The sequence below is a fragment of the Schistocerca nitens genome, chromosome 7 (genome assembly GCF_023898315.1).
Source record: "Schistocerca nitens isolate TAMUIC-IGC-003100 chromosome 7, iqSchNite1.1, whole genome shotgun sequence".
NCBI classification, from domain to species: Eukaryota; Metazoa; Arthropoda; class Insecta; order Orthoptera; family Acrididae; genus Schistocerca; species Schistocerca nitens.
The window spans coordinates 605990579-606007268 of NC_064620.1; the positions used below are offsets into that span (position 1 = coordinate 605990579).

The 16690-nt window shown below is 43.7% G+C and overlaps 1 protein-coding gene across 1 annotated transcript in view; it reads left to right on the forward strand.

Moving 5' to 3' along the window:
- Window positions 1-3794: 3794 nt before the first annotated feature.
- The window catches only part of LOC126194631 (protein FAM151B), a 359939-nt gene continuing 347043 nt past the window's right edge, over window positions 3795-16690 (forward strand). Inside the window, exon 1 of the mRNA XM_049932799.1 lies at window positions 3795-4009. Within this exon, the coding sequence (XP_049788756.1) occupies window positions 3934-4009 (76 nt within the window). The 5' untranslated portion in view covers window positions 3795-3933. The remainder of the gene's footprint in view (window positions 4010-16690) is intronic.

The window sequence follows — 16690 nt, forward strand, 5'->3', positions numbered from 1 at the left end:
CACGGGACCAACGACGACTGAAGAGAATCGTTCAATGTGAAAGAAGTGCAGCCCTTCCACAAATTACTGTAGATTTAATGCTGGGCCATCAACAAGTGTCAGCGCGCGAACCGTTCAACGAAACATCATTGATATGGGCTTTCGGAGCGCAAGGTCCACTCGTGTACCCTTGATGCCTGCACGACAGAAAGCTTTACGCTTCGTCTGGAGCCGTCAACACCGACATTGGACTGTTGATGATTGGAAACATGTTACCTGGTCGGATGAGTCTCGTTTCTAATTGTATCGAGCGGATGGATGTGTACGGGTAAGGCGACAATTTCATGAATCCGTGGACCCTGCATGTCAGCAGGGGACTGTTCAAGGTGGTGGAGGCTCTATAATGGGGTGGGTCGTGTGCAGTTGTAATGATATGGGACCCCCGGTACGTCTACATACGCGTCTGAAATGTGAGACGTACTTAAGTATCCTGTCAGATCATCTGCATCCATTCATGTCCACTGTGGCATTGCGGCGTTCTTAGGCAATTCCAGCAGTTCAATGCGACACCCGACACTCGCAGAGTTGCTGCGAATAGCTCCACAAAACTCTTCTGAGTTTAAACACTTCAACTGGCCACCAAAATCCCCAGACATGAACATCATTGAGCATAACTGGGATGGCTTGCAACAAGCTGTTCAGAAGACATTTCCACCCCCTCGTACTCTTACGGATTTATGGACATCCCGCAGGATTTATGGTGTCAGTTCTCTCCGGCATTACTTCAGACTTAAGTCGAGTCCATGCCACGTCTTGTTGCGTCACTTCTGCATGCTGACGGGGGCTGTACACGATATCAGGCAGGTGTACCTGTTTCTTAGGCTCTTCAGTGTAATATTGTATTTACTGGTGAGGTTTGCCATGGACTACATTTGAGCCGGACTGCCAGCGACGTATACCCAGAGTTTATATTTCACATACGAGCACATGGAGGAAATTTCACACGTAACTCAGTGGCAGCTAGTAATAACATATCCCCAGTTAGATGTGCAACGCCCGTAGCGGACCTTTATTTGAGAGCACATTTTTATTTGTATCATTGTATACATTCAACCATGTCAATTTTCGGTATTAACTGTGACACAATTATCGCTCGTTAAAAAGCATGAATTGGAAAAGTATAGAAGGGATACTTGTCTCTACGTTTTATTTCAGGTGCTGTTCAGTCCCCCGTCTTTTGCAAGTTGACGTACATTTGTGCGGACGGAAATAGCACTAAGTTGCAATTTTGTCATATGATGACATGATGGAGACCGTGGCTGTTGTTTCAAGACAAATGTTGATGGTGTTAGTACAGCATCCAGCCACAAATTTACTTTCATTTCCTTTATTCAAAGGGTACCGTTACCGGTTTCGAATCGTTGTGATTCATCCTCAGACGGTTTACACGCTTTCTTTATGACATGTGGTATGTTTTTTACAGATTAATTGTCCTAAAATATAAATAATAGACAATTATAAACACGCCACACACAGATGGTTGCGTTACAGATTTTCGTTGCATGTGGCTTACGTGAAACGTCGGTTTGGAGTGTTTGTTTTCATAACATTCGTCCAACAGATGTAAATGCATTCGCACTGCATTCTTATTGTTGCACACGTAAACTGTTCTCACTGAACACTTTATATTTGTCACTGAGAAGATTTCTACCACGCACCACATGTTTTGATACATACAAAGAGCTTACAAACATATGAGTATCACAGATGCTATGATATATCGTAACATTTGACGATGATGTTCTATGTTTGGAAAGGATCATATATTCACTTACGCAACTGTAATGCCTTTTACACTACTACAGAGACATTGAATTTTTGAGTTGATATTGTTAAATTAATTATAAAGTTTCTTTTTTTCAATATATATATATATATATATATATATATATATATATATATATATATATATATATATATATATATACAGGGTGTTAGAAAAAGGTACGTCCAAACTTTCAGCAAATATTCCTCACACACAAACAAAGAAAATATGTTATGTGGACATGTGTCCGAAAACGCTTACTTTCCATGTCAGAGCTCATTTTATTACTTCTCTTCAAATCACATTAATCATGGAATGGAAACACACAGCAACAGAACGTACCAGCGTGACTTCAAACACTTTGTTACAGGAAATGTTCAAAATGTCCTCCGTTAGCGAGGATACATGCATCCACCCTCCGTCGCATGGAATCCCTGATGCGCTGATGCAGCTCTGCAGAATGGCGTATTGTGTCAGAGCCGTCCACGATACGAGCACGATGAGTCTCTACATTTGGTACCGGGGTTGCGTAGACAAGAGCTTTCAAATGCCCCCATAAATGAAAGTCAAGAGGATTGAGGTCAGGAGAGCGTGGAGGCCATGGAATTGGTCCGCCTCTACCAATCCATCGGTCACCGAATCTGTTGTTGAGAAGCGTACGAACACTTCGACTGAAATGTGCAGGAGCCCCATCGTGCATGAACCACATGTTGTGTCGTACTTGTAAAGGCACATGTTCTAGCAGCACAGGTAGGGTATCCCGTATGAAATCATGATAACGTGAATCGAGGAAGTACAGTACATACTGACGAAACTAAAATGAGCTCTAACATGGAAATTGAGCGTTTCTGGACACATGTCCACATAACATCTTTTCTTTATTTGTGTGTGAGGAATGTTTCCTGAAAGTTTGGCCGTACCTTTTTGTAACACCCTTTATAGTACTGTATAGGTAAAATAGTATATTATTTAATTACATTTAGCATCATGAGAATTATAGTAAAATATAAATTTGCTACTAGATCTGCAGATAGGTGTCCTAATATTATTTGCTTTGGAGGCAGGAAAGTAATTTTTGGAAATTTTTCAGGAAAGGGGTGTTAGGTAACTCTGTTTGTTCGTTAAGGATGTAGTCTGGGGTGCTGTTTTTGTGTGTATGTATTTCTAATTCTTCTAATACATTCATAGTGGCTCCTTTTTCTGCTAGATGCAAAATTTTTAAGTTGTCCTCATTGTTTCCCACTGAATGGTTTTCTTCAGCAATACGGGCGACAAATGCTGATTTGTTCAAGTTACCAAGTCTTAAAGCATCAATATGTTCTTTGTATCTAATTTCAAAACTTCTGCCTGTCTGTCCAATGTAGAATTTTGGGCATGTATCACATTTGAGTTTGTATATTCCTGATTTACGGTGGGGGGTGTTTATAATTATGTATTATTTATATTTTACGATAATTAATCTGTAAAAAAACACACTATATGTCATAAAGAAAGCGTGTCCGTCTGAGGATGAATCACAACGATTCGAAACCGGTAACGGTACCCTTTGAGTAAAGGAACTGAAAGTAAATTTGTGGCTGGTTGCTGTACTAACACTATCAACATAGCGCTAAGAGCTTCCTTCCTGGATGTAATGGTACAGCCGTTGCCGTAGTTGACAGTGCAGAGCAGATACGTTGCCGGGGTGAGAAGTGGCAGTAGGGGGGTGGTAGAGGGTGGGGGAGGGTGTCAGCGTACGACTGGCGGGTTATTCACGCTAGCCCCTGCCGCTGCCGCTGCCCGGCCGCGGCACAGATGCTTCGATTATTCAGCGGCCAATTGTTGCGCTGCTCCACGGTTGTGGCGTGACGCAGCCGCGAGGGAGAGCAGCAGGATAAGGCAACGCCGCCACCGCCGCGCGAAGAGGCGGGGGAGGGGGGGGGGGCGCCTGCCCGCCACCCAGCACCCCCCACCTCTCCTGCCGCACCCTGCCTGCCGGTCTCCCCCCACGCGACCCGATAGCCGGGTCTGGCCGGTCCTGGAGGCGGCGGCGCAGCCAGTGCGGGACGGACTTGTCAGCGGTTAGCAGCGGCAGCAGCAGCAGCTCCCGTACACCAGCAGAGCAGGCTCCAGCTGCAAGTCAAGTGGCGATGGCGCGAGGCATGGCGAAGGCGGACGTCCGCCTGTGGCTGCTGCTGGCAGCGCTGCCTGCTATCCTCAGCATCGGTGAGTACAGAGCCGAGCTTCTCTCCCGTACCTGTTGGCTGCAGGGCACGGGGCGGGGTGTGGTCCCACCTGCAGGCAGGCGCGAGTCGGCGGTCACCGCCCGGCGAATCAGATGCACATCTCCGTCACTCTACGGTCGTTCTTCACTCGATTTACAGGCTTTACTCCACCATTACTATACTAAATAAAGTTGCAAGTTACCACGCAGTGAACGTAAGCCAGAACTACACGGAGAAATCTAGTCTGCACTGAAGAGCGTTCAGCAGTGAAACTTCGTAGCAGACTAAAATTGCATCTCGTAGCGGAAAACGAGCTTGCATCTTTCCCTCCTGCGGGCAGTTTTCCACCACCTTTGCATAGATTCAGTGTCCGTTCGGCTGGGACCCTAAACGAATAGTGCTAATAGATAGGATAGGGCGCGAGAGCATCCGGGAGATGAACATCCAACATTTAATGACAGACAATGTAAGACGGGCTTACCCCTCGCAATTCTATGGGGCGGGGGTGGGGGGTACTTTATCCTCATCTTCTGGAAACATTGTAATCTAGTCATGTACTTACTGTTTTAAAATTTTCCAAAAATTATTTTCTGTTTTTAATGATTTCTTATACTAGATTCCGTAACTGTCGTGGATTTTTGACTAAAACGTAAGCCAAATACTTAGGCCTTAGTAGTGAAGGGGTTTTTTCGCAACTAATATCGTATTCATACTTCTTCTTACACACATAAACATCTTTAAAACTATCCTCTGTGTTGTAGTTGTTGTGGTCTTGAGACCAGAGACTGGTTTGATGCAGCTCTCCATGCTACTCTATCCTGTGCAAGCTTCTTCATCTCCCAGTAGTTACTGCACCCTACATCCTTCTGTATCTGCTTGGTGTATTCATCTCTTGCTCTGCCTCTATACGATTTTTACCCTCCACGCTGCCCTCCAATGCTAAATTTGTGATCCCTTGATGCCTCAAAACATGTCCTACCAACCGATCCCTTCTTCTAGTCAAGTTGTGCCACAAACTTCTCTTCTCCCCAATCCTATTCAATACCTCCTCATTAGTTATGTGATCTACCCACCTAATCTTCAGCATTCTTCTGTAGCACCACATTACGAAAGCTTCTATTCTCTTCTTGTCCAAACTATTTATCGTCCACGCTTCGCTTCCATACATGGCTACACTCCATATAAATACTTTCAGAAATGACTCCCTGACAGTTAAATCAATACTCCATGTTAACAAATTTCTCTTCTTCAGAAACTCTTTCCTTGCCATTGCCAGTCTACATTTTATATCCTCTCTACTTCGATCATCATCAGTTATTTTGCTCCCCAAGTAGCAAAACTCCTTTACTACTTTAAGTGTCTCATTTCCTAATCTAATTCCCTCAGCATCACCCGACTTAATTCGATTACATTCCATTATCCTCGTTTTGCTTTTGTTGGTGTTCATCTTATATCCTCCTTTCAAGACACTGTCCATTCCGTTCAACTGCTCTTCCAAGTCCTTTGCTGTTTCTGACACAATTACAATGTCATCGGCGAACCTCAAAGTTTTTATTTCTTCTCAATGGATTTTAATACCTACTCGGATTTTTTTCTTTTTTTTTTCCTTTACTGCTTGCTCAACATACAGATTGAATAGTATCAGGGAGAGGCTACAACCCTGCCTCACTCCCTTCCCAACTACTGCTTCCCTTTCGTGTCCCTCGACTCTTATAACTGCCATCTGGTTTCTGTACAAATTGTAAATAGCTTTTCGCTCCCTGCATTTTACCCCTGCCACCTTTAAAATTTGAAAGAGAGTATTCCAGTCAAAATTGTCAAAAGCTTTCTCATGCTGTGTGTACACATTACGAAAATATTTCTAAGGTTACGGTCAAAATTACTAGAGAGTTATGTTCGACGAAAAATCAATCAAAAATTGCTTCATCTACACTAATACTCCGCCACTGACCTGGCGGAGTACCCTTACGCTATCAGGCAGAAAGCCATGTGGATTTGGCATCCGACTTACCAGAAATATGCAATTTTATTTCAGACTTCTTGATGGACGCGCTACAGTTCTACAGCTCCGTCTACAAAATTTGATCAACTCTGCAGAATTTCGCTAGTAAAACAATGGGATTCGGGAAAATTTTAATCGCGTAAAATTTTTTTGCCAATTTGCGAATAAAATTATTATCACAATCCCGAGTAACACATGAAATAGACGCACAAGAGTTCTGACGACAGTTCTCGATAGCACCCCAAGAGTTTTGTCGAAAATTCCAGTGACTTTTTGTGCAGATAACAGTTTATGAGATAATTGCAACGAAGACGGACCCGCTTTCACTTCAGACCAAAGATCTTTCCGCTGTGGTAAAACGGGTTCCGTTGGACCAACGAATCAAGTCCTGAACGGCTGGGCTAGCAGTCGGATGGGTGACCGTCGTGTCTGCCGAGCGATGTTGGCAGGCGAGGTGCCCTCTGTCGTTGTGAGGGAAACTGAGGAGTTACTTTATTGAGGAGCAGCGGCTCCAGTCTCAAACTGACAACTGCCGCCGGGAGAGCGGTGTGCTGACCACAATGGCCCTCTACATCAGCAGCCAGTGACGCCTATGGGCTGAGAATGACGCGGCGGTCGGTCGGTACTGTTGGGCCTTCAAGGCTTACTCTAACGGAGTTTAGTATGGTTTTACTTTCACTACTTAAAAAAGCGGTAATTCCAATTACCTCACAGACTACTATCTGCAGAAGAAAAATGCCATTACGGTTCTCTGTAACACTCTTGGGGAGCTGGTCAGAATTGCGATCATAATGTTTTTCGAAAACTGGCAAATAATGTTTCCAGAAGGTCAAAATTTTCCCGAGAACAATCGTTTTCTTCAAGAAATTCTGCATAAATATTCAAATTTTGTACCGCGAACTATAGCATAAAACAGTCAAGAACTCAAAAAAAAATTGTTTATTTTTCGAAAACTGTCATCTTCACCAGACACCGTGACTTCTGCTACCACTGTCTTCTCCCCTCTCGCTCGTTCCTTTCTCTAGACGTACATGGCAGGAAATACTATATTGCTTGACAGCCACTTGCCAGGTCGCGGTATCTCAGTATTTCAAGAGCAAACCTCTCCGTGATGCACTGCGCCTCTCTTGTGCTGCCTGCCACTGGAATCTGTTGAGCATCTCCGCCAAGCTCTCGCGCCAACTAAACGATCCTCTGACGAAACGCGCCGCTCTCTGTCAGATCTTCTTTCCTACAAGCCAACCTGATACAGCTCTTAGACTGATGAATAATACTGAAGTGTTTCGTAAGCCACTTCTTTCGTGGATGAGTTCCACTTCCTTAAGATTCTTTCACTCCTAGCCTCGGACCTACTTTTTCAACAGTTTGTTTTATACGTTCATTCCAATTTAAGTCGCTCCGAATAGTTCCTCCTACGGTAGTTACTGTTTCCAGTGATGTGTCACGAATAGTATAGTCGTACGGCAGTGGATTTATTTTCCAGTTTTTGCACAGTACGTTATATTGCCCACAGATAAATCTCGATGAAGATTAGATCATAGACTTTCCATGTCCTATGGAGGTTCAACGACAGTCTCTCTTGCGGCAGACAATTCGTGATCGAAACTAGGCAGGGAATAAATAATAGTGGTACTCGAAGTACGCTACAACCAAGAGTGCCTATACTATAGCGTGTAGAGAAAGGGGGGGGGGGGGGGAGGCCTGGGGGCCTGAAGTATTTTTAACAGTGTGGAGGGCGAATGGTGACTTGTAAGAAGTCATTAAAAAGATCCAGTGTCCTCTACATCTACATCTACATCCATACTCCGCAAGCCACCTGACGGTGTGTGGCGGAGGGTACCCTGAGTACCTCTATCGGTTCTCCCTTCTATTCCAGTCTCGTATTGTTCGTGGGAAGAAAGATTGTCGGTATGCATCTGTGTGGGCTCTAATCTCTCTGATTTTATCCTCATGGTCTCTTCGCGAGATATACGTAGGAGGGAGCAATATACTGCTTGATTCCTCGGTGAAGGTATGTTCTCGAAACTTCAACTAAAGCCCGAACCGACCTACTGAGCGTCTCTCCTACAGAGTCTTCCACTGGAGTTTATCTATCATCTCCGTAACGCTTTCGCGATCACTAAATGATCCTGTAACGAAGCGCGCTGCTCTCCGTTGGATCTTCTCTATCTCTTCTATCAACCCTATCTGGTACGAATTCCACACTGCTGAGCAGTATTCAAGCAGTGGGCGAACAAGCGTACTGTAACCTACTTCCTTTGTTTTCGGATTGCATTTCCTTAGGATTCTTCCAATGAATCTCAGTCTGGCATCTGCTTTACCGACGATCAACTTTATATGATCGTTACATTTTAAATCACTCCTAATGCGTACTCCCGGATAATTTATGGAATTAACTGCTTCCAGTTGCTGACCTGCTATATTGTAGCTTAATGATAAGGCATCTTTCTTTCTATGTATTCGCAACACATTACACTTGTCTACATTGAGATTCGATTGTCATTCCCTGCACCATGCGTCAATTCGCTGCAGATCCTCCTGCATTTCAGTACAATTTTCCATTGTTACAACCTCTCGATATACCACAGCATCATCCGCAAAAAGCCTCAGTGAACTTCCGATGTTATCCACAAGATCATTTATGTATATTGTGAATAGCAACGGTCCTACGACACTCCCCTGCGGCACACCTGAAATCACTCTTACTTCAGAAGACTCCTCTCCATTGAGAATGACATGCTGCGTTCTGTTGTCTAGGAACTCTTCAATCCAATCACTCAGTTGGTCTGATAGCCCATATGCTCTTACTTTGTTCATTAAACGACTGTGGGGAACTGTATCGAACGCCTTGCGGAAGTCAAGAAACACGGCATCTACCTGTGAACCCGTGTCTATGGCCTCTGAGTCTCGTGGACAAATAGCGCGAGCTGGGTTTCACACGACCGTCTTTTTCGAAACCCATGCTGATTCCTACAGAGTAGATTTCTAGTCTCCAGAAAAGTCATTATACTCGAACATAATACGTGTTCCAAAATTCTATAACCGATCGACGTTAGAGATGTAGGTCTATAGTTCTGCACATCTGTTTGACGTCCCTTCTTGAAAACGGGGATGACCTGTGCCCTTTTCCAATCCTTTGGAACGCTACGCTCTTCTAGAGACCGCTGCAAGTAGGGGATTTTTCAGTCGTTTTCTTGAAAGAGAAACAGCTGACTACACTATATTGTTCCCTTTTCCTAAGAGCTAGAGTGGGGGGGGGGGGGGGGGTGACGCACTCTAGGTGGTATTGATCACTGAACTACGCACTCGTCCGCAGCTCGTGGTCGTGCGGTAGCGTTCTCGCTTCCCGCGCCCGGGTTCCCGGGTTCGATTCCCGGCGGGGTCAGGGATTTTCTCTGCCTCGTGATGAGTGGGTGTTGTGTAATGTCCTTAGGTTAGTTAGGTTTAAGTAGTTCTAAGGTCTAGGGGACTGATGACCATAGCTGTTAAGTCCCATAGTGCTCAGAGCCATTTGAACTACGCTCTCTTTCAAACAACCCCGCTCCATTCGGACTGCGTCACGTGCGTTGACCACCCGCTCTTGCAAAGTTTGCATTACAACGATGGGTTGGGCACGCACCAACGCCTCTAAATGACCTCATAGCCCACGGAGTGAGGTCTGGCAGACGGGGAGGCCGCGCTACCGTATCTCGTCGACCAATCCGTCGCACCATGAAGCGTTGGGACAGGAGATGTTGTACGATCCGTAAAAAACTGGATTGTGCTCCGTCGTGCATAAACTACATTTGTTGTCTTTCTGCAAGCGTACCGCTCTCCGGTTATCGCTGGTAATTCATCGCGCAGAAATCGGTGATACAAAACACTTGTTCGTCTGTTTGGTGAAGTGTACGGTCCTATGAGTCTGTCACCGACATTTCCTGCCCATAGTCTGATACCGAAGCAATCCTGATGGCTCTCCTCCATGGCTGCTCAAGGATTTGCATCTGCCCACACGTGACTATTGTGGTAATCTATCTTATGTGCAAACAAAATATAGGCTGTGAACTGCTATTCGTAGTATGGTAATGAGCCTTATCCGTAAATAAAATGCTGATCTTCAGCACCCCATATCTCGACAGGTATTAGTTTCCGGACACATTATTATCGGAGCTTTTCTTCAAGGTGTTACCAGTACTAGCTCCCGTAGGAATATGAGTACGTGACACATTTTTTAAACATCTCCGATATGTAAAGTTGTCCACTCAAGAACTTTATATTACTCATTTAACTTAGGTAAATATTTCAGGTGTGACATAACGCGTTTCTGGCCAGATACGAAGCTACACGTTGTGGTAGGCCCAGCAACCATCCACAGACACATTTGGGTCCCCTTCCCCTATTTCCCCATCATATCTAGTTTGAAACCTCCACCCATAATTAGCTCCGTTCCGGAATTACTTACAGCGAAAAAGCGGATAGTTTTCCAAAGTTTTTGTGAATAGTTGCGAATCACTCAACAATATAATTTGGAACACAGGCGAAGGCTACGAAGATACATTATAAATTAAAAACGTAACTTAACTGTAAAAGCACGCTATCCAGATCGTCTTTAAATCGGTGCTTTCCGAGAAATCCATGGAGTAAAGTCCGCATAAAATTTAACAATTGAAATAACAGTGTAACAGTCATATTAATCTATTTTAAATGATGAGGCAGCTCTCTACGCTTCACTGTATGGAATACTTACTACAAGTATGATGTGACTGTGGTTTAGTACGCAAAATCGCCCCTTATGTAACCAGCTCCAACTTATTGGGTGAAATGGCTCTGAGCACTATGGGACTTAACATCTGAGGTCATCAGTTCCCAGACCTTAGAACTACTTAAACTAACCTAAGGACATCACACACATCCACGCCCGAGGCAGGATTCGAACCTGCGACCGTAGCGGTCACGCGGTTCCAGACTGTAGCGCCTAGAACCGCTCGGCCACACCGGCCGACTCCAACTTATTAAGACTTATTTTTGGGCAGCCAACTGTTTGAGTTTGCCAAGTATTTCTGTTCATGCCATAGTCTGCGGATCACCTTCTGCGATCCGCAGTGGTGCCTGATCATGTGAAAGTTGTATGTCACGCTCCCCAAATTATTTCCCACCTTCTCAGCAATGCCTTTAACAGCCTCGTCGATGGCATGTTAAACGGTGATACTCCTTCCTTCCAGGAACGACAAGCTGGTGATGACTCTGAGCACTATGGGACTCAACATCTTAGGTCATAAGTCCCCTAGAACTTAGAACTACTTAAACCTAACTAACCTAAGGACATCACACACACCCATGCCCGAGGCAGGATTCGAACCTGCGACCGTAGCAGCCCCGCGGTTCCGGACTGCAGCGCCAGAACCGCTCGGCCACCGCGGCCGGCGACAAGCTGGTGTCCTTGGTCAGTATGCCTACGTTTTGCACCATTCCACTTGTAAGATATCATCATTTTCAAACCGGCTGTATATATATATATATACATCCGCAGGCGGAAGTCGCGGTAAAATTAAGGTTTTCCACGTGGAATTGGAGGCAGAATATTGAACAAACAAGGCTGGCAGACGCATGTTATGCAGGGCAACCAAGCTGCGAATCTCGTTCGAGTGACTCAGCGCAGAAAGAATTCTTTCCGTTGGCTTACAACACTCTTTGCTGCCATAAAATCCTGCAACGAGCAAGGCTATTAGTCGATCCACGATAGCGCCCATTGTCTGGAGAACGATTCACTGAATGGGCCACGATTGCTGGGCGTGCCAGAGAACTTGCTGGAAGTCTTCCCGACATTTCCAGGAAATGTTGGCTATTCGCCCTTGTCCTTCGGACGGCTTTTTCATTCTATTTTCCTGATCATCGATGGCACAATATCTTGCGTCGCAAGTAATGTACGTTGTGTAACACCTAATTCCATGACATCTTTTACAGGATGTATTTCATTCTCAGATAGCTACTTCTCAGTAATGTTCCTACGTTCGAAATACGGAAGTATATGCGAATGGAAAGCATGTTGCTCACAAGTTGTTCAAAAATGTGTGTGAAATCTTGTGGGACTGAACTGCTAAGGTCATCAGTCCCTAAGCTTACACACTACTTAACCTAAATTATCCTAAGGACAAACACACACACCCATGCCCGAGGGAGGACTCGAACCTCCGCCGGGACCAGACGCACAGTCCATGACTGCAGCGCCGCAGACCGCTCGGCTAGTCACGCGCGGCTCACAAGTTGTGTTTTATCTTTGTTCCTTGCGACAGTCTTTGTAATAAATGAAAGTACGTGGGTATATAAACCAAAGTTTTTCTGTCGCTGGTGCAGAGGGGGAATGCTGTACCTACTCCAGTTCTTGGGAAGGGCACGTGTGCATCATCGTGAAGCCTTCATTCGGTTTACATGAGTAACGGCGCATATTCCTCGTCTTCCTAGGATAATATACTGCTAGACCTGTAGTAGAGAGAAGGAAGATTATGTTGTAACGTCCCTCGACGATGAGGATTTTAGAGATAGAACGCAAGCCCGTATTGGGCAAGAAAATTGGCCCTGGCCGTTTCAAGGAAACCATTCTAGCATTTCGGCTTGAGCGATTTAGGAAAAATCACGGAAAACCTAAATCTGGATGACCAGACAGGGAAATGAACCCAGTCCTCCGGAATGTGTGTCCAAATTATCACTACTGCACTATCTCAGCTGGTGCTTGCTACTTTTCCTTCGCTTCAGAAGAATCTTCGCTACATCAAATTCTTCTATGAACTTTTCTGAAACCAGTCTATTCGTCACATGAGCATCCACAGAAGTGAGAGATAAATGATAAAAACTAGGCACAATATAAAAAGACGTTCACCGCATTATACAGTTGGCACGATGGGTAGAATTTTCACGCTCCGCCGACATTGGTATTATGGGAACTCCTTTCGAACAAATGAAGTGCCTTAAGAACACTTATTTCATGGTTGCTTGACTGGGAAATGCTATTCCCAAATATGAAAGCACGGGGGAATTGAGAATCTCCGAATCTTAGAGTTTTGCGGCGAGTAAGTGTAGCTACTTTTACACGTTACTTCGACAGCTTACCTAGCTTCAGGTGTATGGGACGCAGATACCATATACTAGTGCAAAACAACCGACAACCGAGATCTGCACTCGACCCTGCTGGAGAACAGAGTTGGACAATGTCGTGGAAAAATGACAACTGTAATTCATAAGAAGTACAATAAAACGCTACTAAACTAAGATTTAGATGTATTGTTCTCGATGTTCCTCGGAGACTTAGACTTATTTTAAGGTAATACGCCCATCAGCAACTGGTTACGAAATGATTCTGTTGTTTTACAACCAGCGACACCGTATTCAAAAATATGGCACACTATGTGTAAACATTAACTGGGCTGAAAACTAGGAAACATCTCTTGGTGACCAGTGCTGTGACATGCTGTACATTCATAAATATTGTCATCAGATTCTTGTTTCTTTTTTTATCTCAATGGTAAAAGTTCCGTACCTGTACCGGTATGTAATTTCACGGTCGTGTCTATATTCTGACCTCATTTTTTTCCTCGGTGGTGGAAGTTACCTGGATGTTGAGGAGTACAGACTGTTCGATAATAATGGAGAAGGAACCTGATGTAACCTTTCTTACAGAAAGATCACGAAATTTCTCCTAGGGCGAACAGTGTATTGCACGATCGGCGCAAAAATATTCGGAGCGTAATTTTACCTAATACGGGTATCGTATCAATCGGGAGGAATCGGTTTGGTACTAGGAATGAGAGAGGAGAAAGACTAATTGAGTTCTGTAATAAATTTCAACTAGCAATAGCGAATGCTATGTTCAAGAATCACATGAGCTGGAGGTGTACTTGGAAAAGGCCGAGAGATACAGGAAGATTTCGGTTAGGTCACATCATAGCCAGACAGAGATTCCGAAACCAGGTACTCGATTGTAAGGCGTACCCAGGAGCAGATACAGACTTAGATCACAATTTAGTATTGATGAACAGTAGGCTGAAGTTTAAGAGATTAGTCAGGAAGCATCAATGCGCAAAGAAATGGAATATGGCAGTACTAAGGAACGATGAGATACGCTTGAAGTTCTCTAAGGCTATAGAACAGCAAGAAGGAATAGCTCAGTAAGCAGTACACTTGAAGAGAAATGCACATCTCTAAAAAGGGGCAATCACAGAAGATGGAAAGAAAACCATAGGTACAAAGAACATAACTGCAAAGAAACCATGTGTAACAGGAGAAATACTTCAGTTGATCGATGAAAGAACGAAGCACAAAAATGTTCAGGGAAATTCAGGAACACACAAATACAAGTCGCTGAAGAATGAAATAAATAGGAAGTGCAGGGAAGCTAAAACGAAATGGCTGAATATGAAGACTGTGAAGATGTAGAAAAAGAAATGATTATCGTAAGGACTGAATAAGCATATAAAAAAGTCAAAACAATCTTCGGTGAATTTAAAAGCAAGGATGGAAACATTAAGTGTGTAACGGGAATTCCACTTTTAAATGCAGAGCAGAGAGCATACATTGAAAGTCTCTATGAGGGAGAAAATTCGTCTGATGTCATGAAAGAAGAGACAGGAGTAGATTTTGAAGTGATAACGGATCCAGTATTAGAGTCGGAATTTAAAAGTGCTGCGGAAAACTTAAGATCAAATAAGAGAGAAAGGATGGATAACATTCCATCAGAATTTCTAAAATCATTGGGGAGGGGGGTGACAACAAAATGACTATTGACGTTTGTGTGTAGAATGTATGTGTCTGGCGCTATACCATCTGACTTTTGGAAAAATATCGTCTATACAATTCCGAAGACTGGAAGAGCTGATAACTGCGAGAATTATCGCTGAATCAAATTAACAGGTCATGTATCCAAGTTCCTGACGGGAATACTATACAGAAGAACGCAAAAGAAAACTGAGGATGTGTTTATGACTCTGTTTTTCGTTAAAAAAGGTAAAGGCATCAGAGAAGCAATTCTGATTGCGTTTGATGATGGAAGCAAGACTAAAAATCAAGACACGTTCATGAGATTTATCGGCCTGGAAAAAGCGTTCGACAATGTCAAATGGTGAAAGATGTTCGAATGGATGAAGAAAAAAGGGGGAAGCTGCAGGGAGAGACGGGTAATATATAACATGTACAAGGGCCTAGAGGGAATAATAAGAGTGGACGAACACGAACGAAGCGCGCGGATTAAAAAGTGTGTAAGACAAGGATGTAGTCTTTCGCCTCTACCGTTCAATCTGTACTTCGAAGAAGCAATGATGGAAATGAAGGAAAGGTTCAGGCGTGGAATCATAATTCAAGGTGAAAGGATATCTATGATACGATGCGTTGTTGATATTGCTGTCCTGAGTGAAAGTGAGGAAGAACTACAGGATCTGATGAATGGAATGAACAGTCTAATGAATACAGACTATGGACTGAGAGCAAATCTAAGAAAGACGAGAGTAATGAGATGTAGCAGAAATGACGACAGCGAAAACCTGAACATCGGGATTGATGGTCACGATGTAGATGAAGTTAATGAATTCTGCTACCTAGGCAGCAAAATAACCAATGACAGACGGAGCAAAGAGGACATCAAAAGCAGACTAGCACTAGCAAAAGCGCATTCCTGGGCAAGAGAAGTCTAATAGTATCAAACATAGACTTTAATTTGAGGAAAAAATTTCTGAAAATGTACGTTTGGAGCACAGCATTGTATGGTAGTGAAACATAGACTGTGGGAAAACCGGAACAGAAGGGAATCGAAGCATTTGAGACGTGGTGCTGCAGACGAATGTTTTGCGCAAAATCTGAGAGGAAAGGAAAATGTGGAAAACACTGACAAGAAGAAGGGACATGGCGGTACGACATCTATGAAGACATAAGGGATTAACTTCCATGGTACTAGAGAGAGCTGTAGAGGACAAAAACTGTAGAGGAAGACAGAGATTGGAATACATCTAGCAAATAATTGAGGACGTGGGTTGCATGTGCTACTCTGAGGTTAAGAGGTTGGCGCACAGGAGAGGAAATCGTGACGGGTCGCATCAAACCAACCATAAGACTGACGGGGGGAAGAAAGCCATCCTGTGAAGACATATAAAATATCATCTAAAGTGTTAAATTCCGTTAAGCTTTTTTTTCGAAGTTTTTAATCGTCATTATCCCCTAAGAATATCATTAGGACTTTGGTAAGTGATTGGCTGCTTACACTATCATTATTGAAGGAATCTAGAAACAGAAACACAACGGCCACGATTCTGTAAAGATTCGAGCTTCCATGTATACAATATCTTGAAACGTCTGATAAATGTTACAACCGAGTTAATGTATTAAATATTGGACTTTAAGCAAGTAAGTGAGAAAAAGCTTAGAAAACGCTTGAAATTATGTTTAACGTTTATTATAATTCGCGAAGTACTGTCGATATCACACAATGGATGAGTATAGTTTGGGTAATTGGCGCTCCGTTTTAAGCAGAAACTAGTTTTTCACTCACACCAGTGTTCATGATCTCATACTTCAACTGTGTTTCGGATATTAATGTAGCTTTGCAGGTACGTTGGGTGAATAAGTGGATGTTGTCTGCAAAATGCGTTGCGAACAGAGTCAGCCGAGAACAAGTCATAAATTAAAACGTCATGCCTGATGCTGCAGTTTTATTGCACG